The sequence below is a fragment of the Rana temporaria genome, chromosome 7 (genome assembly GCF_905171775.1).
Source record: "Rana temporaria chromosome 7, aRanTem1.1, whole genome shotgun sequence".
In the NCBI taxonomy this organism is placed as follows: domain Eukaryota; kingdom Metazoa; phylum Chordata; class Amphibia; order Anura; family Ranidae; genus Rana; species Rana temporaria.
The window spans coordinates 12,425,246-12,451,805 of NC_053495.1; the positions used below are offsets into that span (position 1 = coordinate 12,425,246).

Here is a 26,560-nt window from a genome sequence, read left to right on the forward strand (position 1 = left end):
ATAGACACCTGCTATACAATACACATTCCTTTAGTCAGACATTCTGACTCCAATTCTAATTAACTACAGCTGGCAAGTCAGACATCTCACAATCCACATCTATCATCAATTGAACTTCACACAATACAGTGTTAATTGGCATCACACAATGAAAAGGTCTTTAGAAGCCAGACTAAGGTTAGTTTACATGACAGTAGCAGACTTAATTACCACCTTAATTTCCACATGAATGAATCACTCTATTGACCGGTTGGGTTTAGAATCAACAACCTGTAATATTTCAAGATATCCTGCAATACATTGTGAATTATCATTACTGTCCCATCTCATGTAATCCGAGATATCATTTCTCAGTCATCCTATGCCCCTAGTGGACATAGGATGACCCTAGACACAAGAGTCATTGGTGAAGCTGAAACAGGAGTATCCCGTATCCTTCAAGGGCCTCTGGATCCCACGGGCCATGCCGTTACACACAGGTCCCAGAAGACAGCGGGGACCAGTGGGATGGCGCAGCACGACTCGCGAATGCGCCTTAGGGAACCAGGAACTGAAGCTGCAAGGCTTAATTTCCTGATTCCCTAACCGAAGATAGCGGCAGCACCTGAGAGCCAAGGGACAGATAGGCTTCGGGTGCCGACATCGTGGGCGCCCTTGACATGTAAGTGCCCATATATTAAGTCAGCCGCTGCAGTATTTGTAGCTGCTGACTTTTATTTTTATAATTTTTTGGGGGCGGAATTCGTTTTTAATGTGCTCGTTGGCATTTCAAACAAATAAATCTCTAGGTTTCTAGTGCTATTCTGCAGCAATGCGAGTAACTTTTACTGACACTTTGTGTTTTTTCCCTTAGGCTGGAGGCTTTTTGATGACAGCACAGTGACCTCGGTGGACGAGAGCCAAGTGGTGACACGATACGCATATGTACTCTTTTATCGGCGGAGGAACTCTCCTGTGGAGAGACCCGTACGGGGGCACGCCGCAAATCGTAGAGCCGACACCGGAGCATCTGCTGATGGAGCGACGAGTCAGGTAATGGGCAGATGGTTGAGCGACACTACAGCAGTCACTATGTAAGGCTGGGAATCTATTTGGCAGGAACGGAGCTTACTGTGGCTATAAACGGCTGAACTTGCCAATAAAGTCAGTCTAAGCTCTCTTGCCTTGCACACTTGTTTCCCATTGGTGACTCCCTAAACAGCAGATTGGGATGGTAGCTTCGGAGATGCATGTTAAGACAGCAATGGCAGATGTTCTAGTTCTTCTCCCACATGTTCTTTTGATGGACAGCAAAGTGGTTTGAGACTCGCCACAAATATTTCGGAAATAGAAACACAACTGTCAGGCTGAGCCAATGAGCTGTAACAGTTTATACAGATCACCTCTACTGTATTCCTATCGTTTGTTTTATTCCGGGATCTGTGCTTTTTCCAAGTACATCAGAGGCCCCTCTGTAAGTAGATTTAAAGCTGAACTCCAGCCTTCCATTCAGTGCTCAGTTGTACTGGCTCCTCTCCTGTACTGAATTTTCTTACTCTGATTTCACTGCACACTGTGAGTGTTTTGCAATGTGCATTTAGAAGCTCCAGCACGTCAGACAGCCTGTCTCATTTCCTGGCTGGAGCTCCTTCCCTGGCCCATCTATTCTATCGTTCAATGAATTTTAGTTCTTTCAATCATGGAGGTTCAGTATCACATGTGGGCATTACCTAGGGTGAATGAAAAGACTAAGTTGTGGGACTTTTTGATGAAGCACACTGCTAGATTGAATGAACCAACTATCGTAAACATTGTTTATTAATTACAAAGAGGGCATGACATACACATAATATAAAATTGATAAAATATAATGATCATGAGTCTCAATAGAGTCTAGACCAGTGGTCTCCAAATTGCGGCCCGGGGGGCCAGATACGGCCCTTTGCTTGCTTTTAACCGGCCCTCAGGGCATAATTTCTCCCCCAAAGGTGGGGCACAATTCCTCCCAATAACACTAACAATTGGGCCCAATGACACCAACGATGGGGCAGAATTACTCCCAATGACACCAACAATTGGGACCAATGATGGTGCACAATTCCTCCCAATGACACCAACGATGCGTCAATTCCTCACGCTGTTGTGGGGACCTTTTCTACTCTCAATGGCAACAGTCTGGCCCCCTTAAAGTCTGAAGGACAGTAAACTGGCCCCCTCATTAGAAAGTTTGGAGTCCCATGGTCTAGACAATGCAAGATAGTACCTAATTGTCTCAAAATAGCATACATGGTAATGTATAGTAATCATAGGTCTCACTAAATAAAGTCTAGACAATACATAGTGAATGAATGAAAACTTATATAGCGCAACACATGCAAACTTAATCGCCTCTGGGCGCTTGTTGTTCCTGTCTCCTTTGGTATCAAAAGAGATGAGTTTTGATCTTTCTCCTGAATGCCAAGTGGTTCTCCTCCAACCGAATGCTGGTTGGTAAAGCGTTCCATAGTCCATTAGTCTCACAGTAACATCACATGATAGTAAACCTTGGGTATGTGAACCTAATTTGTAATGGTAGCAAATAAATATAATGACAATAGTAGTTGGTCCATTAAAATGTAGATGGTAGGCATATACTGTGACGTATCATTATGAAGAAGCTCTACGCGTTTCGTGGGTTAAACCACTCGTCAGGAGCAGATATACAGCATGAGGGTATCTATAGAAATAAAAAAATGCCAAAATGATATAGTAGTAGTAAAAAAGGATATAAGACATATAATGCATAGAAGAGGGATAAAGCATAATAATATGATTGTAGGATGGTATCAATGGTCGGGGGCGGCTATAGAAGGCATTTTTATTCACCATTGACTGCTGGTGCTGTTGCCGTGCCTCTGGTGTTAACCGCCTCAGCTCCCAGGGATGATGATGCCTTCTATAGCCGCCCCCTACCATTGATACCATCCTACAATCATATTATTATGCTTCTGATAGGTGAGAGTGTTTGGGACCTTCATTGCTCCCCCTCTTCTATGCATTATATATGTCTTGTATCCTTTTTTACTACTACTATATCATTTTGGCATTTTTTCATTTCTATAGATACCCTCATGCTGTATATCTGCTCCTGACGAGTGGTTTAAACCACGAAACGCGTAGAGCTTCTTCATAATGATATTTCACAGTATATGCCTACCATCTACATTTTAAACATTTTAATGGACCAACTACTATTGTCATTATATTTATTTGCTACCATTACAAATTAGGTTCACATACCCAAGGTTTACGATCATGTGATGTTACTGTGAGACTAATATGTACAACTATGTATTGTCTAGACCAGGGGTCTCCAAACTGCTGCCCAAGGGCCAGATGTGGCCCTTTACTAGCCTTTATCCGGCCCTTTTCCTCCAACTGATATGAGGCACTATTCCTCCCACTGACACCAACAAGGGGGCACTATTTCTTCCTCTGATACCAATGATGGGATACTATTCCTCCTACTAATAGGGACACGACGACTCCTCCTACTGAGACCAACCATGAGGCCATATTTATTGTAACCGATGCTGGGCCCGAGATGTTTGCTGTCTCCGCTGGCCACAATTCGGCCCTCCTAAAGTCTTAAGGACAAAAAACTGGCCCTTTGTTTGAAAAGTTTGGAGACCCCTGGTCTAGACTTTATTTAGTGAGACCTATGATTACTATACTGTTATACCTGAAGGGTTTCACATGTACTGGCACTTTAAGGCTGGCTCCACCCAGCAGTGATGACAAGGGTCAAGGGGGATAGTAGCCATCTTAGAGAGACACATGTAGAAAGCAGAGATATGTAATGTCCTGAGATGCATGTTCCAGTGTACAGCCTGTACTGAATAAACATCCATTGTTCCAGCCCAGAGTCTTGTGTCTCTCACAACACAGAGGATATAACAGTGGCAACGAGGATGGGATTTACAAAGTGTCTATCAGTCTGAGAGACAAAGACATTGTGGATTGTCACCTGGATAAAAGCAATCACAGATCCCAGCAGGAAAATGTCATTAATCGGGACATTAAGTGAGTTTGGAGAACAGACATCCTGGAGTTCCTGGGTTGAGAGGTTGGAACAGTATTTCAGTGCAAATGCCATCCCAGACAACAGGCAAGTAGCAGTGTTTCTGACAGTGGTTGGGGCCAAGACATATGACACTCTGAGGGATCTGCTTTCCCCTGTAAAACCAGCAGCTAAGACATTGGCAGAGCTGCTGACACTGCTAGAGGATCACTTCCAGCCTAAACCATTAGAAATTGCAGAAAGATTTCGCTTCTATCAGAGGCAGCAGCAGACAGGTGAAGAGATTAAAGTTTATGTGCTCGCCCTTCGCAGACTAGCCTCGACCTGTTCTTTTGGGGACTACCTACCTACTGCACTGAGAGATAAGTTTGTCATGGGACTGAATTGTGAGTCAACACAAAAGAGACTGTTAACAGAGAAAGACCTTACCCTTACAAAGGCAATTGAGATAGCTTCAGTGATGGAAATGGCTGTGAAAGATACAGAGGAATTGAACCCCCAGAGCAGAAGGGAAGAGGTGAAGCAGGAAGTTTTCAGAACAGCAGTCAAGCCAACTGCTGCAAACTGGAAATACAGACCCCCACCAAGCCGGGGGTCAGCTTGCTACCATTGTGGGAATACAGACCATGATCACAAAGTCTGCCGGTTTAAGGATCAGACCTGTCATAATTGTGGTAGGACCGGCCATCTGAAACGAGTTTGCCTTAGCAAGAAAGTGCGAGATAAACAACCTCTGAACCCCAAGACAAAGACATATATGGTGGGAAGATATACATCATCATCTGAGTCAGAGGATGAGGAAGTGCTCCACAGGTTAGACATACATCATATGCATTCAGCACCCTCCGCAATGACTGTAGATGTAACCGTTGAGGGAAAGAAACTTAAGATGGATGTAGACACAGGAGCAGCAGTTTCAGTTATCACCCAGAAACAATGGAGACAACTTCAGACCCGAAAAACTGTCCGCCCAACACCAATCAAACTGCAGACATACTCAAAGCAGATACTCCACCCACTGGGTTACGCAAAAGTAAAGGTATTGTACAAGGGTCAGACAAAGAGACTGCCATTATATATCCTAGAAAATGGGGGACCCCCTCTCTTTGGGAGAGACTGGATTGCTCACTTTGGTATGCCAGACATCGCCATGAGTCCCTGTAACACCGTTACCATTCCATTAGGAGATAATGAGGGATGGGTGGTGTCTCTGAAGCAGCGGTTCCCAAAGATTTTTGATGACCAGTTGGGAAAAATAAAGCATGACTGTGTGAGACTCAAGCTGAAACCCAACGCTCAGCCTAAGTTCTTCAAAGCTCGGACAGTACCTTTCGCACTCCGAGCAGGTCTGGAAGCAGAACTAAGTCGGCTGGAGGAACAAGGTGTCATCTCAAAGGTAGAGCACAGCGAGTGGGCATCACCAGTTGTACCGGTAAAGAAATCGAATGGGGACTTGCGCATTTGTGGCGATTTCCGCATGGCACTGAACTCTCAACTGGAAATAGACCAGTATCCCCTACCCAGAGTAGATGACATTTTTGCCTCTCTTGCAGGAGGTCAAAAGTTCACCAAGCTTGATCTCAAACAAGCATATTTACAGTTTGAGGTCCATCCTTCTTCCCGCAAGTTTCTGACCATCAACACCCACAAGGGACTGTATCAATATAATCGGATGGTGTTTGGGGTAGCCTCTGCCCCAGCCATTTGGCAACGAAAAATGGACGAGATTTTGGCGGACATTCCTTTCACTCAGTGCCTGCTAGATGACATGCTCATTACAGGACGGACCGACCAGGAACACAAGCAGAATGTGGAGCTTGTGTTGGCGAGACTCCAAGAACAGGGTCTGAAAGTGAACTTAGCAAAATGCCAATTCATGGTGCCTAAATTGGAGTTTTGTGGCCACCTTGTGGATGCAGAAGGTATAACACCATACACACCACGGAAGCCAAGGTTGATGCTTTAGTCAAAGCTCCAGCCCCAACCAACGTCCAGCAGCTGCGATCATACCTTGGCTTGCTGAACTATTACCACAAATTCCTGCCAGATCTGGCACACACCTTGTTTCCGTTGAACAAGCTTTTGGAGAAACACTCCAGATGGGACTGGTCGGCTGCATGCCAACGTGCTTTTGAAGTTTCTAAGCGGAAGCTGTTGGCGTCACGCATGCTCGTGCACTATGACCTCCAGAAGCCTCTCACCTTGGCTTGTGATGCCTCACCCTATGGTCTGGGGGCGGTACTATCTCACATCTTACCAGATGGGTCAGAAAATCCAGTGGCATTTGCCTCCAGGTCTTTGACAAAAGCAGAAAGCAATTACTCACACATTGACAAAGAGGCTCTTGCGCTGATATGGGCAATTAAGAAGTTTCATCTTTACCTGTATGGTAGGGAATTCACCATACTGACGGACCATAAACCACTCCTTCAGATCTTTAGCCCTGACAAAGGCATCTCCCAGACTACTGCGGCCCGCCTCCAACGCTATGCCCTATTCTTGGGGGCATACAGCTACAAAATTCAGTATCGTGGTCATGATGCCAATGCTAATGCGGACGCTATGTCCCGACTGACAGGGAGGTCCATGGACTCTTCTCCACCGGTCAAGAGTTGTCGTTATACCAGCCTGTCCTTCTTGTCTTCTGGGGAGATAGCAGCCCATACAACCAAGGATACCTTTCTGAAAACAATACTCTCCTGGGTACGTTCCGGTTGGCCTGCAACTGTCACACAGGAGTATGAACCTTATTTCCGTAGGCGTATGGAATTAACTGTGGCTGGCAACTGTGTTTTATGGGGAGACCGAGTGATCATTCCACAGACCCTCCGGAGACACATTCTGGACTTGCTACATACTGGTCATCCCGGGAGCACACGTATGAAACAAAAGGCCAGAGGCTATGTGTGGTGGCCAAACCTAGACTCAGATATCACAACATATGTGAATGCTTGTGCTGGATGTGCACAAACGGCAAGAGACCCTCCTCGAGGGTGCGTCCAGCCCTGGACTTGGCCCACGGTTCCTTGGTTTCGCCTACACTTGGACTTTGCTGGCCCGATCAGAGGACACACCTTCTTGATCATAGTGGACGCCCATTCAAAGTGGCCTGAGGTCATTCCTGTTACTCAGCCAACGACTAAGGCAACGGTTTCCATACTGTTACATCTCGCTGCTACGTTTGGATACCCCAGAGAGATCGTCACAGACAACGGTGCGCAATTCACCAGTCAGGAGTTTCAGCATTTCCTGACTGCCCACAACATCAAGCACAAGTTGACCGCACCTTACCACCCGGCTACAAATGGTCAAGCAGAGCGCTTTGTGCAGACTTTTAAACGCTACTTCAAAGCTACAGTGGCTGCAAGTAAACAACAGTCCCTGTCACCCCAGCAGCTGGACTCCTTCCTTTCTGCTTACAGAAACACACCACATGCAACCACTGGGAAAACTCCAGCAGAACTCCTTCTGGGGCGGCAGCCATGGACTGTTTTGGATATGCTCCGCCCTCAAACAGTCCAGGAACATGTACTACAGTCCCAAGACAAAATGGTCAAACACAACGAGCTCCCCCGATTCACAGCCCAACAAAAGGTATGGGCCCGATCTTATGGGGCTTCCAACACCCGTTGGCTTCCTGCTGTCATTGCAGAGACCTTGGGACCCAAGATGTACAAGGTCCGCCTGGAAGATGGTTCCATTTGCAGACGTCATGCGGACCAACTGCGTCCTCGTTCCCAACTGCCCGAATCCCTGATGCCAGCTGAACCACCAGTGTCTCAAGGATCTGCTCCCAGCGAATCAGGATGCACAGAGACTGATGATTGTGGGGACTCTGAACTTTTGAACTCGTCTCCAACAGAGCCCTCCAGCTCTGGTCCGGAGGTCTGTTTACCCTCTGAGCTGGGGGATCCCTTCTTGGCCCCGCCGGTGCCCATTCCGGCCAGCCCTGTATCCTCCGGTCCCGAATCGCTGGATGCCCGGCCTCAACGATACTGTCGCCCTCCTGACCGGTTTCAGTTGCAAGAGCGGTTACGAGACTTTCGACGGGGCCGACGGAAGTGATCCGATGACATATTAACCCCGCAACGGTTCCTGGAAGCTTGAAGTCCCATAATTCTCCTGTGTTTGGAGGACTGTTATTGGACAGCTATCAGTAATGTTTTGTGCCTGTTATTGTTTTGTTGTGGTTTTTTTTTTTTTTTGTTTTTGTTTTTTTTAGGGATGGATGGAAGGTGTTATACCTGAAGGGTTTCACATGTACTGGCACTTTAAGGCTGGCTCCACCCAGCAGTGATGACAAGGGTCAAGGGGGATAGTAGCCATCTTAGAGAGACACATGTAGAAAGCAGAGATATGTAATGTCCTGAGATGCATGTTCCAGTGTACAGCCTGTACTGAATAAACATCCATTGTTCCAGCCCAGAGTCTTGTGTCTCTCACAACACAGAGGATATAACACTATACATTACCATGTATGCTATGTTGAGACAATTAGGTACTATCTTGCATTGTCTAGACTCTATTTATTGAGACTCATGATCGTTATATTTTATCAATTTTATATTATGTGTGTCATTCCCTCTTTGTAATTAATAAACAATGTTTACCATAGTTGGTTCATTCAATCTAGCAGTGTGCTTCATCAAAAAGTCCCACAACTTCGTCTTTTCATTCAACCTATTGGGGATGGAGATATATACTAGGTCAGGGGTGCCCAACCTTTTGAAGAGCGAGGGCCACTTGAGCAACTTGGTAACCAGTCGCGGGCCACAATGAGCAGAGCGGGCGGATGACAGGTCACGGCTACTCTATTGGTCCAACGATCCACCCAGATGGAAGGGAACGAATTCCGTTTTGTTTTTCAGATTGGAGGTAGGCGGCCGTAAACGGACATCTGTCGCTCTGTAGAGGTGAATTGAGGGTCCCATTCGTTCAGGCTAATCGTGTGAAAAGGGCCTAAGACTGCTTTCACACTGATGTGCTGCGGTTTACCCACACCGCGGGTGCAGCGTAGTGCACCTGTGTCTATCCTGCGGGTTAGCTGAACTTTGCCATAGAGTCCACCTGTGGCAAAAGCCAGCGCTGTAGAGGAAGCATCGGCTTATGGGGCTCTGCACTTCAGCCGCTTTCTTCCTCTACCACCAGCTTCATTCACAACACTGATGTTGCAGTATGGCAGGTTGGCAACCTGCGATCTGGGCTTGCCAAGCCGCCATTCCAGAGTAGGAGGTCGCGGGCCACATCAGAGGGCTCCGCGGGCCACTGGTTGGCCCCCCCTGTACTAGGTATTGCCTCATTTAAAGTCCCATTCTAGCTGTATTTTAGCATTTTGTTCTCATTACCTAGGGTGGTCTGCATGCAGGTACAATCTGCCAAGGAACGCCTGTTCCCCGTCCCAGACAGACATTTTTGATATCTCTATAGCTCCTCCCACGTGCCAGCCCTCTGTTTGCATTGCGTACTGAGGCAGGGTGCAGTGATGTTTACTGGACGCTATGTACAGCTTCCTGCCAGCCTCTCCCACCAGCCATGATCTGCGTGCATTGTATGTAGAGCGTATGGACCCAGTGAAGACGTCTGTGGATCTAAAATAAGATATGTAATGAAAAACTGTTTTATATAGAATGTTAATTAGCAACTTGGGGAAGGAACTAGAGAATGGAAAATATTAGCAGATTAAACTTTTTTTTTTTTTGTAACGCCAGGTTATCTGCTCATGTTTGTCCTACATCCACCTTATATGGCTTTTTTATTTTTCATTCAAAACTCAGCTATAAATGTCCATTTACAGATGATTGACAGCAGTCTTTACTTTAGATGACCTTTTTGGTTGTCACAAGGTGCTGCAGATAACCTGTAACAAGCCATGAGCTTTTCTGTACCGTTCGTGTTAGCGGCAATTGCATATTGGTTGCTGTGTCTTGCTGCTCTTTGCCCCCAATAGATGAGATGCTTTGTGTTTGTTTATTCCACAGCCAGATGGGGGGACATGTGCTTGCCAATTGCAAGTTGAGGGGAAGGGTCCCTTTGTATAATGAGAGGGAGGGAGACGGGCGTAGTATTTTTCATGTCATTAAGTGCCTAAAGTTCTTGCAGATTACCATTGTACATCCAGCTATTTATGAAAGAAAAACGGCTGTACAATAGAGCTGCACGATTCCGGCCAAAATGAGAATAGCTATTTTATTTTTATTTTTTTTTGCTTGGAATAAAGTTCACGATCCTCACGGCGTAACGTCTAATTTCGTATTATACCAAAAAATTCGGCTAACTTTACTGTTTTTTTTTTTTTTATTCTTTTTTTTAAATTAAAGTGGAAGTAAACCCTGATGGGTTTTATTTCTTCTTTGTTTCCCTGCAAAGGTAAACAATAATGGGCTACTATTAGTAGTAGCTAGGGCTGCAACTAACGATTATTTTCATAATCGATTAGTTGGCCGATTATTGTTTTGATTAATCGGATAATCTTAAAAACAAGTGTGGTGTACAATTTAGTTAATATTTAAATAATAAAAAAAAGGCAATTTATTCTTAAATATTAATATGCAGTGGTAAATATAAATAACCAACTGCAGTAATTGTAATGCCTTTTATTACCTCCACTTTCTCTGGGTTCAGATGCTGATCTTCCCTGCACAGAGTCTTTAAAGTGATTTTTTTTTTTAAACAAACTTGTTATACTTACCTGCTCTGTGTAATGGTTTTGCACAGAGCAGCCCAGATCCTCCACTTCTGGGGTCCCTTACCGATGCTTCTGGCTCCTCCTGCCTTCAGAGTGCCTCAATAGCAAGCTGCAAAGTATAGTATAGAGCGCCCGCTATAGCAAGGTAAAAAAACTTCTGCCTTTAGAACCACTCACTTCCAGGACTACATGTCCCATGAGGCATTGCTCCTCACACTTTCACAAATTCTTAGGCACTTAGTGACATGTATGGATGGTGTACTGAGCTGTATGTGTGCTGCACTTTATTTGCTGATATGTAAACAAATAATGCATACTATATGCAGGCTAACTAATCAACTTGCCGATTAATCGATTATAAAAATAGTTGACAACTATTTTCATAATCGATTAGTTATCGATTAGTTGTTTCGGCCCTAGTAGTAGCCCATTATGTGTCACTTACCTGAAACCGAAGCCTGCAATGTGATAAATTCTATATATATATATATATATATATATATATATATATATATTAGAGAGGGATAATGTATTCGTATGTATGTTTTGTGTGTGGATAATTCATCATGGCATACTTTTTTATTTTATTATGATTTCATTAGGCGATACTATTTGGAATTGTGTTCCAACTCTAATGAAGTGCAGTGGGAGGTGTGAAGCCATTAAAATGTTCCGCATATGTTTCCTGTTATCCAGTTTAGCTGTGTATGGTGGTATTAGCAGTGATTTCTGATTTTAAATCCACATAAAAGATCGATAAATCATATTGCATCACCCTTTATATTAATGAAATTCAGATTTCCTTGCAGCCCAGTGATTGCCTCGTCTTCCTGACACAGGGCCTGTCTAAGATTGTGCCTGGGCTGTCCAGTCTGTCTTTAACCAGCGGACCTGGTGCTTCCAACAGTGCCACATCTGATAATTAATAGTTTTACAACCTATTATCTTTTGGGTGTGAGGGAATTTTTGGCTTAGGCCCCTTTCGCACTACCGCGACTTCAAAGTCGCACAATTTTGACGCGATTTCAATGAGACTTGAGGTCTATGAACCTGAACTTGCATCAAAGTCAGACCAAAGTAGTGCAGGGACTACTTTGAAGTCGTACTAATATGAATGGTAGTCGTTGGAAATCATGGGGAACGACTTGTCATGCGACTTTGCAGTCCCAAGTCGTAGGACAAGTTGTACAAGTGTAAAAGGGACCTTAGTCTGTGTTGCCTCATAACAACCAATCAGATCTCTATTGATGGGTCACATGTGAAGCATTTGGTTGCAGTGGGGTGCCCCAGATTATCAGACGTTTCTTCCTTTTTGTAAATCGGGAGCCTGTTTGTTTGTCTTTGCTTAGCAGAAGCTCCTAGGTAGATGTTGTGTGTCTAGCAGCTTTGTGCTCCTATGTGTGGCCCCCCCGACTCTGACACAGGTTTCCACACACCGCAGGCATCTCTGATCTGGCAGGCAATGGAGGCTGAAGAGGAGGAGCTGCAGCGCCTGGACGCCCGGCGAAGACCCAGAAACGCCGCCAGCCGCAAACCCACCGACCCGCATCTTTCGGAGTGCAACGAGGAGGCTCGCATCCGATATTTCGTATTAGGCACCATGGCAGCTATCGTTGCCTTCTTTCTGAATTTTTTCTACCCTTTTATGTACCAGGGGAGGTAGACAACCGACATTCGCTGTTGGGGGGGGGGGGGCATCCGTCCGCCATTGTCTCAGGACTTTCAGAATCCTGGCCTGCATCTGTCAATCTAATAGGTTTTGTGCGCAGCGGGGGCGGGCAGCCTTGTCTGAGGGAGTTCAGTTCACACAGACGATGTTTGGAGACAGGGCAGCCCCCTGCCCTGCAGGATAGTCTCATACCATTATTTATTCAGTCCTGTAGAAATAATTATATTAGAGATTACACTGAAATACCAAGAAGAGGCATGATTGTGGTCAAATTCTCTTCCATTCAGAAGACTAATACCAAATATTTGAAGACCAACAGAGAACCTGCTGCTTTTAAAATATTAACTTTTTTACTTTTTAAATTGCAAACACATTTTTCAGTGTGGTAGTACACTTCAAGAACAGAGGTCCTTTCATGACTTGCGCCCTTCATGTTTTGTTTTATCACCAGGGGGAGCTCAAGAGTGTTTAGCTTGGGTCTAATGGGGGAGGCATTCTTTTATTTATTTTTTTTCTCTTGTATGCAAGATTTTACAAAAGTGTATTGATATCATGGACAGAATGACCTTGTAGACCTGGGCATTTTTTTTTAAAATCTTGGCTTGGGAACCCTAATCTGAAGACCACCTGAATCCGCGAACATCTGCAAAGCATGTACACTGTATATGGGAAATTCATAAAGTATTCAGACCCCCTTCACTTTTTTCAATGATGTTATGTTGCAGCCTGATACTACTACAGTTTAAGTTAATTTATTTTAGATTAAAGGGACACTATAGGTTTGCGTTTGTTTAAAAAAAAAAAAATGTCATACTTGCTTTCACTTTGCCCCAATCGTCCTCTTCTGGGGTCTCACGGCGGCTCTTCCCCACAATGGATAACCCCCTCTGGGAAGCTCTATCCCAAGGGGGTTATCTTGCGGGCGCGCTCCTGACTTATGCACTCGGCGTCCAGAGACACCGAATGTATGACTCGGCCCGGCGCCCGCGTCATTGGATTTGATTGACCGCAGCGGGAGCCAATGGCTGCACTGCCATCAATCTATCCAATCAAAGCCAGGACTCCGTGGAGAAGAGGACGCCAGGAACGCACCGAGCAGGTGAACTGGCTCAGGTAAGTAAAATGGGGGGGCTGGGGGGGTCAGTGATTGCCTGGTGTTTTTTCACCTTGATGCATTAACCACTTGAGACCCGTAGGACGTCCATGGACGTCCTCGACTTTGTGCGGTGATATCTGAATGATGCCTGCAGCTGCAGGCATCATTCAGATATCGCCGTCTTCAGCCGGCGATTCTGTGCACCAGAAGAACGATCAAAGCGGCGGTTCCGCCGCTCGATCGTTCTTCTAGGCAGCGGGAGGGGACGTCCCCCCCCCCTCCTGCCGCCATCCGGTGCTTCTCCGGGCTCTCCCTGCCATCGGGGGCCCGGAGAGCGAATCGGCCGGCGCTCGTTGGTGAACCATAGAGATGACTGGTGACCAGATGGTCACAGTCATCTCTATGACCGTCGGAGGACCGGGCGCGACGTTATGACGTCACGCCCTGTACCCGGAAGTAAACAAAGCCGCAATCGCGGCTGTCGGCATGTAATCAGTGATTTTTTTTCACCGATTTCATGCTTGTAAGCCTGTAGGAGAGATGTGGGGTCTTATTGACCCCACATCTCTCCATAAAGAGGACCTGTCACAGTGATTCCTATTACAAGGGATGTGTACATTCCTTGTAATAGGAATAAAAGTGATCAAAAAAAAAAAAAAATCTAAATAAAAAAATGAAGTAAGAAAAAAAAAAGAAAATAATAAAAAAAAAAATTTAAAACGCCCCTGTCCCGGTCGCTCGCGTGCAGAAGCGAACACGCATGCAAGTCCCGCCCACATATGTAAACACCGTTCAAACCCCACATGTGAGGTATCATCGCGTGCGTTGGAGCGTGTGCAACAATTCTAGCACTAGACCTCCTCTTTAACTCAAAAATAGTAACCTGTAAAAAAAATTAAAGCGTCGCCTATGGAGATTTTTAAGTACCGAAGTTTGGCGCAATTTTAAAGCGTGACATGTTGGGTATCTATTTACTCGGCGTAACATCGTCTTTCACATTATACAAAAAAATTGGGCTAACTTTACTGTTTTGTTATTTTTTAATTCATGAAACAGTTTTTTTCCCTAAAAAAAGGCGTTTGAAAAATTATTGCGCAAATACCGTGCGAGAAAAAAAGTTGCAATGACCGCCATTTTATTCCCTAGGGTGTCTGCTAAAAACAAACAAATATATAATGTTAGGGGGTTCTGATTAATTTTCTAGCAAAAAAAAATGTGATTTTTACATGGAGAGAAGTGCCAAAATAGGCCCGGTAGCGAAGTGGTTAAGGTGAAAAAACACGAACCTTTACAACCCCTTTAATCTACCAAGTGAAAACAGAATTTTAGAAATGTCTGAATTTGTTTAAAAAACTGAAATATCACTTCAAGCGGAACGTCGCTGCATCTGAGCACCACAAATCAAAAACGCCATTTTATTAATAATCCTGTCTCTTTTTGACCTTGTGGGTTTTACTCTGATACAGTAGGCTTCAGAGCTGACCATGCATTTTATAGAGGTGTGTGCCTTTTCCAAATCATGTCCAATCAATTTAATTTACCACAGGTGGACTCCAATCAAGGTGTTGTAACATCTTAGCAACAATTAAGAGAAGTGGGAGGCACCTGAGCGAAATGACAGGTGTTGTTGCAAAGGGTCTAAATCATGGGTGCTCGACCTGTGGCCCTCCAGCTGTTGCAGGACCACAAGTTCCGTGAGGCATTGCAAGGCTGATAATTACAAGCATGACTCCCAAAGGCAGAGGCATGATGGGACTTGTAGTTCGGCAAGAGCTGGAGGGCCACAGGTTGAGCACCCATGGTCTAAATACTAGTGATGCACCGAAAAAGTTTCGGGCGCAAATAGGGTATTTAGTGTTGTGCCAAAAGAAAAAAAAAAATTCTAAAAATAACACCCCCCAGTTTTGCCACGATTTTGCCTTGCTTATGGTGTGTTTTTCATAGGTCATGTGACTCGAAAAAGCCATCAAAAACACAACATGGGTGCATTTTTGATGTTTTCCTGTTGTGTTTTCAGTGCATTTCAATGAAGAGGTGCGCTTTTGGTGCGGTTTGTCAAATATGCACCAAAAAATACAGCAAGCAGAACACCGCTTCAAAAGTTGCCGACAATAAATTCATATTCCTTTTTAAATTCATGATATTAATAAAAAAGTTGAATATAATGCAATTATTTATAAAAAATATATATTTAAAAAAATATAACTAAATCTCGGTTTAGGCCAAGTTCATCCTGAATTTTGTGTTTCTGCACCAAAATTTTGATTTCGGTGCACCACTACTGAATACATATGCCAATGTGATATTTCAGTTTTTTTAATTTTTCATACATTTGCAAACATTTCTAAAACTGTTTTCACTTTGTTATTATGGAGTTATTATGGAGTGATGAGTGTAGAGTAATGAGAAAAAAATAATTTAAAGTGATACTAAAGTTACTAAAAAAACATATTATATTTACCTGCCCTGCGGAGTGGTTTTGCACAGAGCAGCCCAGATCCTCTTCTTCACGGGTTCCTCTTCTGTGCTTCTGGCCCTTCCCTCCTGTTGAGTGCCCCCACAGTGAGCAGTTTGCTATGGGGGCACCTGAGCCACAGCTCCCTGTGTCCATTCAGACATAGAGCTGCAGCTGGCTCCGCCCCCTTTCTATCCTCATTGGCTGACTGACTTTGACAGCAGAGGGAGCCACCACTGGATCTAGATGGGGCTCAGGTAAGTATTAGGGGGGCTGAGGGCGGCTGCTGCACACAAAAGGTTTTTTGTTAATGCATGGAATGTATTAACATAAAAAAAAACTTTTGCCTTTTAGAACCACTTTAAACAACTTTAGTATCAGGTTGCAACATAACAAATCTGAAAAATAGTGAAGAGGGTCTGAATACTTTATGAATACACCGTGTGTTCTGAGAGTTGCACAGCATTTCTACAAACTACAGTCCTGTCTAGCATGACCAAAGACCGGATTTTTCTCTGCAGCAGGTCAGTAACACTTAATGTCTTGTCTGTCCCCAAGCCTGTGAAAAGAGAAGTAGCAGTTTAATGAGATTATCTGTCACTCTGCTCTTTTGCTATTAGCATGTTTCTTGCACATGTGCACGGCAGCACCACTCTTGCCCCCCTAGTGGCTTGAAAATAGTAAAAACTTGACACTTCAGCGCTAGTAAGTCCCAGAGAGGCTGGACATAGACTCAAAATATAATGACCACTGTACAACCCGGACTGAATGATGGCGTTGCAACTTTAATAGGATCAGGGAATCTGTAACTGTACAAACATAAAAAAAAAAAGAAAAGTGTGCAAATTGCCTAATGCATTATTTACAGCAGAGGTTCTCAACCTCATTCCTCAAGTACCCCCAACGGGCCATGTTTTGGGAACTTCCCTTTATATAAAATGGCTCTTATCAATACCATGTCGTTGATATTGATTTAAAGCAGCTGTGCAAAGTAAAGGAAAACCTGATAACTTGGACCAGTGGGGGTACTTGAGGACTGAGGTTCAGAACCACTGATCTACGGCAAATTATTAAAAGATGCAAATTATTTTCAAACCTATCGTGAATATTCGCCTATCATAAATCAAGAAACCAGAAGGTCCAACCCCAGAGGTCCGAAGAGATGATTTTAACAACTGACATGTTTTGAGTGACAAACCTCCTCCAGGTCTTGCTCTGAGAAAGGGGGTTTGTCCCCTGAAACGTGTCAGCCGGTAACCTCATCTGTTTTGGACCTCTGGGGTATAAAGGCTGGTTTCTGAGTTTGATATTCCTATTCGTTTCTTGCTGTCTCTATCTCTCGCTGTCCCGCCGTCTCTATCTCTCGCTGTCCCGCCGTCTCCGTCTCTCGCTGTCTCCGTCTCTCGCTGTCTCCGTCTCTCGCTGTCTCCGTCTCTCGCTGTCTCCGTCTCTCGCTGTCTCCGTCTCTCGCTGTCTCCGTCTCTCGCTGTCTCCGTCTCTCGCTGTCTCCGTCTCTCGCTGTCTCCGTCTCTCGCTGTCTCCGTCTCTCGCTGTCTCCGTCTCTCGCTGTCTCCGTCTCTCGCTGTCTCCGTCTCTCGCTGTCTCTCGCTGTCTCCGCTGTCTCCGTCTCTCGCTGTCTCCGTCTCTCGCTGTCTCCGTCTCTCGCTGTCTCTGTCTCCGTCTCTCGCTGTCTCCGCTGTCCCGCTGTCTCCGTCTCTCGCTGTCTCCGTCTCTCGCTGTCTCCGTCTCTCGCTGTCTCCGTCTCTCGCTGTCTCCGTCTCTCGCTGTCTCCGTCTCTCGCTGTCTCCGTCTCTCGCTGTCTCCGTCTCTCGCTGTCTCCGTGTCTCGCTGTCCCGCTGTCTCCGTCTCTCGCTGTCTCCGTCTCTCGCTGTCTCCGTCTCTCGCTGTCTCCGTCTCTCGCTGTCTCCGTCTCTCGCTGTCTCCGTCTCTCGCTGTCTCCGTCTCTCGCTGTCTCCGTCTCTCGCTGTCTCCGTCTCTCGCTGTCTCCGTCTCTCGCTGTCTCCGTCTCTCGCTGTCTCCGTCTCTCGCTGTCTCCGTCTCTCGCTGTCTCCGTCTCTCGCTGTCTCCGTCTCTCGCTGTCTCCGTCTCTCGCTGTCTCCGTCTCTCGCTGTCTCCGTCTCTCGCTGTCTCCGTCTCTCGCTGTCTCCGTCTCTCGCTGTCTCCGTCTCTCGCTGTCTCCGTCTTTCGCTGTCTCCGTCTTTCGCTGTCTCCGTCTTTCGCTGTCTCCGTCTTTCGCTGTCTCCGTCTTTCGCTGTCTCCGTCTCTCGCTGTCTCCGTCTCTCGCTGTCTCCGTCTCTCGCTGTCTCCGTCTCTCGCTGTCTCCGTCTCTCGCTGTCTCCGTCTCTCGCTGTCTCCGTCTCTCGCTGTCTCCGTCTCTCGCTGTCTCCGTCTCTCGCTGTCTCCGTCTCTCGCTGTCTCCGTCTCTCGCTGTCTCCGTCTCTCGCTGTCTCCGTCTCTCGCTGTCTCCGTCTCTCGCTGTCTCCGTCTTTCGCTGTCTCCGTCTTTCGCTGTCTCCGTCTTTCGCTGTCTCCGTCTTTCGCTGTCTCCGTCTTTCGCTGTCTCCGTCTTTCGCTGTCTCCGTCTTTCGCTGTCTCCGTCTTTCGCTGTCTCCGTCTTTCGCTGTCTCCGTCTCCCGCTGTCTCTCGCACACACCCCCTGTGTAAGGGCTACTATACTGGGGAATGGGAAAGGGTGATGCCAAGTCGGGTTCAAGCACTTACACTATTTGCATTTAAACCTTTCCCTTCCCTAACAGTTGGGACACTTCTTCTCCTTTTAGACTATAGGGGGCTTATCAAGTAAGCCGGCACGACATCTTGGCACGCTTTGCAAACTGTTACAGTTCGCTTTTTATTTATTTATTTATTTAAAATAACCTTTTAGTGCGTCTAATCAAAAAGGACGCCTACCCATAAACCTAAATATAAATTAACCACAAACTATCATGTTTCTATAAAGTACCATTTGGCTCCAGTCTAGTACAGTTACATATATATCTTAAAGGAAGTGCTGGCTGTCACTTTTTAAACGCCTCCCCCTTTTTTTTTTTTTTTTAGCACGCTTCATCTCAAGCCAAGATTAAAGAATGCCTGTGTATTTGATATAATAATGAAAGATGAGAAATGTTTAACGGTTACCATTCTGATCGTTTTTAGATGTATTTTTTTTTTCTTTCAAACATTTTATGTTTAGTATGTACTGTAAAGGAGGTCAGTGAGACAGTATGGCAGGAGGCATGTATAAGCGTTTTGCTACACAGTGCACTTTACCACATGCAGGTTTGTTCAGTAACGCAATGCAAAGTGCAATAACCTATACCAGTGATGGCGAACCTTGGCACCACGGATGTTTTGGAACTACATTTCCCATGATGCTCAACTACACGGCAGAGTGCCTGAGCATCATGGGAAATGTAGTTCCAAAACATGTGGTGTGCCAATGTTCGCCATCACTGACCTATACCGTCCACATTGTAGTTTACTGTGCTTGGAACTGGTAATAAAAAAGACATGCATATGAAAGGGACACAGCCCCCCATCTAGCCTCTATAACCAGTGACGGCAAACCTTTTTTGAGCCCGAGTGCCCAAACTGCAACAGGTGTTCAGAGCGGCATGTCAAAGGTCAGGTGCGTGTAGAACAGTCATCGCTCCTTATATATGGGGGACGGGGGATAATAAATGTCACTAAAGATTACTTCTACAATGGAAGAAAGCAACCTAATCTCCAGGAATCACTACAACCAGACATCCCATAATATACACTGATTGGAATCCCAAAGTCAAGGCAATCATTAGGAAAACTATGCAGCCCGGAGTACAGAACTCCGCTCACCCCAACATATGTCTGATCCCTGTGAGGAGATCTCTACAGTAATGGTCCCTCTAGGAGTCCCTGCCCTCCCGTCCTGAATGTAGACTCTGGAATGCGACGCGGTTTTGAGTGCGGCGTCGGGCATAATGAGGGCGAGCCATGACTCATGTTCCGAGATTGCGTATTGGCAATGGTCGGTCAGTGCGCGCTCCTTTCCAAGGTTTGGCTGCTGGGGGGGGGAGCAATCCTCTGACTTAGCTTGGTGCGCCCACAGAGAGGGCTGTGTGTGCCAGCTGTGGCACGTGTGCCGTAGCTTCTCTATACCCATGCACATGTGACCTTGGCAGGGGCATAGCCATTGATCTGGACTGTGCCCTTTCATAGCGTTCAACTTAAAGCGGAGTTCCGGCCACAATTTCACTTTTTATATATAAATACGCCTGTAATACACAAGCTTAATGTATTCTAGTAAAGTTAGTCTGTAAACGAAGGTCCGTTTTGTTAGTTTGTTACAGCATTTAGACACTTTATAAAATAGAAATTGACTGGGGCCTTCTTAAGTGTGGGCATCATGAAGCCAGACTGTATGACTTCCTGGATTTCAGCCTTGCAGATGCTCAGTGCTGCACAAGCAGTGTCAGATCAGGTTTCAGCACCTGTGCTGTCCAAGTCACATGATTCTTTGAGACTGGGGAATGCACAGACTCCTGGAAAGTTACACCCACTACATTCCCAGGAGTCTGTGCAGTGTAGGTTAGGAAGCATTAAGCACCTAGGTGCAGGAAGTGGGAAGATTGACTATTCTGCCTAGCAACAACACTTTGAAGGCATATAAAAAAAAAAATTTCGTAAAGGACTAATGACATTTTTTTAAAACTACTGATGTAATGTTATATTTATGGGTGGAACTCCACTTTAAGTAGGTAGAAGCGTTTACAGAATAATGTGTTGCCCGATGAGCTACTGAAGAAATAGATTTTACAGCGAGTACAAAATAATCCTGGTGATCAGGAGGGTTCAGTAATGGCCGCCTTCAAACTCCCTCAGTACAGGTTTCCCTTAACAGAGAATGTTTCATGGGCTGCTTGGGATATCGGCATTGTTTCTTTATTGAATAAGCTGAATAGACTGTCAGGACTGTGTTGGTCACTGAAGATTTTTATAACTGGTTACATAATGTAATTGAATAACATTTCTGCTAAAAAGATTTGTGGCTGTCCCAAAAAATTTTTGGATAACCGGAAGCTTTTTTTTTTTTTTCTTTTTTTATGGTAAAAGGGTTTTTTAGATATTTAAAAACAAACCTAAATTAAGCACATTTCTTGTATTTTTGGTGTCTTTAGTCTCATACTGAAAAGGCTATTTCTTAAGCTTGGGTGTCCCCTAACAAAGAAAATTGCTACCCCCCAAAAAACTGTATACAAACCCTGCAACCCAAAATACCCATAAGCACCCATGGCTGAACTGAGAGCCTGCATTATATGTACCCTTCCCACTGGGAACCACACCCCTACATCCTCTCCAACTAAGGGTCAGTTTACTGTTCAGGCTTTGGGTGACCGGTCTGTCAGTGTGAATAGAAAATACTTTAGCGTCAATGGGGGTACACAATGCCTCATCATTGGTGTCGTTGTGAGGAATAGTGCCCCATCGTGGGTATCGGGAAGAAATAATGACCCATCTTTTTTTGTCAATGGGAAGACTAGTGTCCCATCATTGATATCAGTGGGAGGAATAGTGACCCAGCATTGGTATTGGTGGGAGGAATAGTGTACCATCTTTATCGGTGGGAAGAATAGTGACCCATCATTGGTATTGGTGGGAGGAATAGTGTACCATCTTTATCGGTGGGAGGAATAGTGACCCGTCATTGGTATCGGTGGGGGAAATGGTGACCCATCATTGGTATCGGTAGGAGGGATAGTGTCCCATCTTTGTTATCGGTGGGAGGAATGGTGACCCATCATTGGTATTGGTGGGAGGAATGGTGACCCATCTTTGGTATCGGTGGGAGGAATAGTGACCCATCGGTGTGAGTGGGAAGAATTAGTGCCCCTTCGTTGGAATCAGGGAAGGAGTAGTGCCCTATCCTTAGTGTGAAGAATTGTACCCCCTTGTTGATTTCATTGGGAGTATCAGTGCCCCAAGGGCCAGATACAGGCGGCATCCGCCCCCCCCCCGGGCCACAGTTTGGAGACCACCGTCCTTTCATGTCCCAGTACCTATTTCTTCCCAATCTTTCCTTCCCCAGATTTTTCACATCTTACAGGTTACTATAAAATGTAGCACATCTGGTAGGTTAGTATAAAATTCAGCACATCATTAGGATGTCCACCACCTCCCATATGCCACACTAAACTCCAAGCCCCTCCCATCATAGGTGTAATACCAGACTTCTGACTCCTAGTTATAGGAGTTTAGGGTACCATCTCTATCCCATGACCGCCGTTTCCACTCCACATAGAGAATGCCAACTGTTGGTCAAACACTCCATTGCCACCCAGTTCCTTCTGCCTTTTGTAATCTCGCTTGTGAAGTCACATACCATCGGCTACCCAGAGGACCACTTCCTGCGAGAACCTCTACCTATCGCCACCTTCCACAGATAGGTTCTCATTACAGTAATTAGCCCAGTGGCTTATTCAAAGGCCTATTAACCTAAAAAGAGAGGTGGTGAACGTGGTTTGAAAAAGTCAACTATTTTAATGACCCACCTTACAGTATCAAAAAAGTCAACCCTTTTATTTTTCTAACTACAGGGCCTTTGCGTATTGAGCCCCAAATTTATGTTAAAAAGCTACAGGTTACACCCTATGGCCAAAAGTATGTGGCCATCCCTCCAAATGGCCCCCTTTCAGGTGCACAAAGCAAGGTCCATAGGGCATGGTTTACCGAGTTTGGCTTGGAGGAACTCTAGTGGCCTACACAGAGCCGTGGCCTACACAGAGCCCTGGCCTCAACCCTAGTGAACACCTTTGGGTTTAATTGTGATCCAGGTCTTCATCATCAGTACCTGACCTCACAAATGCTCTTTTGCCCTGAAAGTGCACAAATTACCCAAGACACAATCACATTTTATAGAAAGCCTTCACGCAAGACGCCGATATACCCGCAAAAAGATTGATCCACTTGATGGCCGTGTTTTTAGAATGGGATATCCAACAAGCCTTGACCTGTGGTCAGGTGTCCAAAAACGTTGGCCATATAGTGTAAAACATGATTAATATTCAGATTTTGTCATGGGTGCCTCTTTTTAAGTCTTCTAGAGATGGAGCTAATGGGATTAATGGTCTTCAGTGACCATTGAAATCTTTATATACCGGTATCTGTTTTGGGTGCACTTGCCTTTTTCTTTTTTTTCCCCCTCAGATAATATCTGTGATCACAACGCTGTGATTTTCCCAAGATGGCATTCTTGTCATCCTTGGCCCAGGGTGCCAGTGTGCCATGTCACTATAGATTTTACGGTTGAACTTCAGCTTCCACTTTGAGCTCCTCTGTGGCTCGAAAGATGGCGTCCTTGATTGACTGCTCCGGCTTTGGCTTGTATGGGATTGCTTGGAGACTATTTTACTTTTCTTTGGGAAGCAGCCAAAACTTCTTATTGATCTCCTAGTAAGGAGAAAAGTGACAGAAATGAACGGAGCCGGGGAACATTTACTGGGGAATGTTTTTGTTTCTAATTTGAAAGGCATTTTGGATATTAGAATTTTTCTTTTATCCTTTAGGGGTTTCTGTAACCCTGATCCTACAGGGAATCTTTACGGTTTTAGTAAATACTTTATTTTAAAAAGAGGTAGAGGTAAATAAAAATATGGCTAGCCCTTTAGTTACCCACCTTTTTTTGATTCTTTTTTAAATAAAATAATACAGTGGAACCTCGGTTTGCGAGTAACGCGGTTAACGAGTGTTTCGCAATAGGAGCACTGTATTTTGAAAAATCCTAACTCATTTTGCAAGTATTGTCTTGCAAAACTAGCAGGATTCAGGCCAAAGTAGTGTGTAGTACCGTGTTTGGCCGATCGGCGCCATTCGGAAATGCTTGGCAAAATTAGTAAATGCTACGTTCCCGAGCTTTTCCGAGGTCAGCCGAGCTGTCCTCGGGCCTTTCCGGCTGTTTCCGAGGCACTCCTGTGCCCCCTCACCTCTGGCCACATGCGGTATTGCATGCCATTGAAGTCAATGCGGAACTAATTATATTTGTTTCCATTGACTTCAATGGGGAAACTCGCTTTGATGTGCCAGTACTTTGGATTATGAGCATTCTGTAACGGATTATACTCGCAATCTGAGGTTCCACTGTGTGTGTGTGTGTGTGTATATATATGTATATATGTATATGTATATATATATATATATGTGTATGTATGTATGTGTGTGTGTGTTGGTACACAAGTATAATTGTGGACAGAGTACACGGGCAGCGTACTACCCGACTAGCCTAGTTTCGCAAGATCCAGCTCGCTCTTCAGGGGTGTGTAACACTGTACCTAGGATGAAAAAGTATATATGTATCTAGGTTCATCCTGATCTCCCAAGGCAGGGGTCTTCAAACTTTCTAAACAAAGGGCCAGGTAACTGTCTTTCAGACTTTGGGGGGCTGGAATGTGACCAGTGGGATTAGAAAAGGTCCCGATGTTGGTAGGGAAAAAAAAATAATGCTCCATTATTCATTTCAGTGGGAGGAAATCTTCCGGAGGTCAAGTGGTTAATCTTATGGGGTTTTTTTTTTTCACACCTTTCATTAACATTTTTTCACCTAAACGGATTTGGACCGTACTGAAAAGATTTACAAGACTCTGAGTTAGTAAAGAAAATAGGAGAGGGTTTCCTTTAACTGAAATTCATCCATATTCTAAACGGTTTATAAAATAAGCCAGGCTTTGATCTTCTCTCATTCCTTTTCTTTAAGTACTTGGATTTGCCGTCCAGTAATCCAGCTAAATCCCCAATAAATGCACCGATGAACATTTGGAAGAAGAATAGACTGCAGTTAATTTGTTTTCGGTGGAAGCTATTAGTTACATTTTCCATGTGCCCACATATTTAGCACTTCAGCATTTAGCAAAAAAGAAAAAAAACATTTTTCTACAGAATTTTTTACGTTTGGCTTGAATAAACCCAACTGCCCGCTGGAGTGCTGAGACACCAATCACTGGAAACTGTATGTTTTCAGTATCTGTCAATTTTCCGTTAATCCAAGAGGTGAGAATCCATGCCAGCCGCCTGTCTGCTACTTTTATGCAATGGCTGCTTCTTTCTTTCTTCTTGTTTCTTTCTTTCGTCTTGTTTCTTTCTTCTTCCCGTTTCTTTCTTCTTCCCGTTTCTTTCTTCTTCCCGTTTCTTTCTTCTTCTCGTTTCTTTCTTCTTCTCGTTTCTTTCTTCTTCTCGTTTCTTTCTTCCCGTTTCTTTCTTCTTCCTGTTTTTCTTCTTCCCGTTTCTTTCTTTTTCTTCTTCTCGTTTCTTTCTTCTTCTTCTCCTTTCTTTCTTCTTCTCCTTTCTTTCTTCTTCTCCTTTCTTTCTTTCTTCTTTCTTTCTTCTTTCTTTCTTCTTCTTCTCGTTTCTTTCTTCTTCTACTTCTTCTTCTCGTTTCCTTCTCCTTCTCGTTTCTTTCTTTCTTCTCGTTTCTTTCTCCTTCTCCTTCTCGTTTCTTTCTTTCTTCTTCTCGTTTCTTTCTTTCTTCTTCTCGTTTCTTCCTGAATTGTTGGCCAAAACGAGTAAACCACAGATTCACCCCCCTTCATTACCGGGCAACTTTTTGCGATACGGCACTGCGTCACTTTAACTGACAGTTGCACAGTCATGCAACGCCGTACCCAAATAAAATTGATGCCCTTTTTTTTTTTTTTTTTCACAAATGGCTTTCTTTTGGTGGTATTTGAACACCACTGCGTTTTCTACACTATAAACAAAAAAGTTTGAGCACCCATGTGTTAAAGTAACCCTTAGTTACCCCACCACCCCCTACATCACTCCTTTTAACTCTACATCACAGGTAGGCAATCTCGGCACTCCAGCTGTGGTGAAACTACAAATCCCATCATGCCTCTGGCCTTTAGGAGTAATGCCTGTGATTGTCAGGCTCTTGCAATGTCTCATGGGACTTGTAGTTTCACCACAGCTGGAGAACAGAGGTTTCCTACCCCTGCTCTACTACACAAAGTCACAACATAGCTGCCTCCCCCGTAACCAGGTGATGCGGAGTTCTTTTTTGCGTCGTTCTTGAACAGAACCTTTAGAAGGTTATCGGATTTATGTAGTGCGTAACGATCCAGCATTGTTGTTAAATGGCATTTGCAATAATCTTGTTAATCCCCCGCGGGCATTAAGAACTGTGCAATAATAGTTTGTGTATTTTTTTTTTTTTTTTGTACTTCTTAAAGAGCTCCGTTTCAGATCGGCATAAACCCTTCCCATAACTTTAATATAAAATGTCAGATATTTATATTTTGGAGATATTTTTATGAAATAACTATTAAAACGGCTATGTAATGTTAAACGTTATTTTGTTTGGAATGTCTAAACTTAATAAAATTGTTGAAAATTCTCGTGTTTTTTGGAGCAGTATTTTCATGTATATCTGTTTTAGAACCAATGGGATAAGTATCTTGTAAGATCATGCAGGATCACTGGAACCCCCAGGTGTGGGCATGTCCTCTGCTCTCCAGGAACACCTAAATTTGGGATATTTTCATAATCCAAAGATGGCCATTCTCTTGCCTGCCTCCTAACCTATTAGATGGCAGTGAGACTTCAGTCACATAAACACTCACCGGCCACGTT

At 44.6% G+C, this 26,560-nt stretch overlaps 1 protein-coding gene across 2 annotated transcripts in view; it reads left to right on the plus strand.

Moving 5' to 3' along the window:
• USP19 (ubiquitin specific peptidase 19) overlaps positions 1-26,560 on the plus strand; it is a 114,657-nt gene that overhangs the window by 82,838 nt on the left and 5,259 nt on the right. For both annotated transcript variants that reach the window (XM_040358909.1, XM_040358911.1), the window contains exon 25: positions 854-1,032. In XM_040358909.1, the coding sequence (XP_040214843.1) occupies positions 854-1,032 (179 nt within the window). The remainder of the gene's footprint in view (positions 1-853; positions 1,033-26,560) is intronic.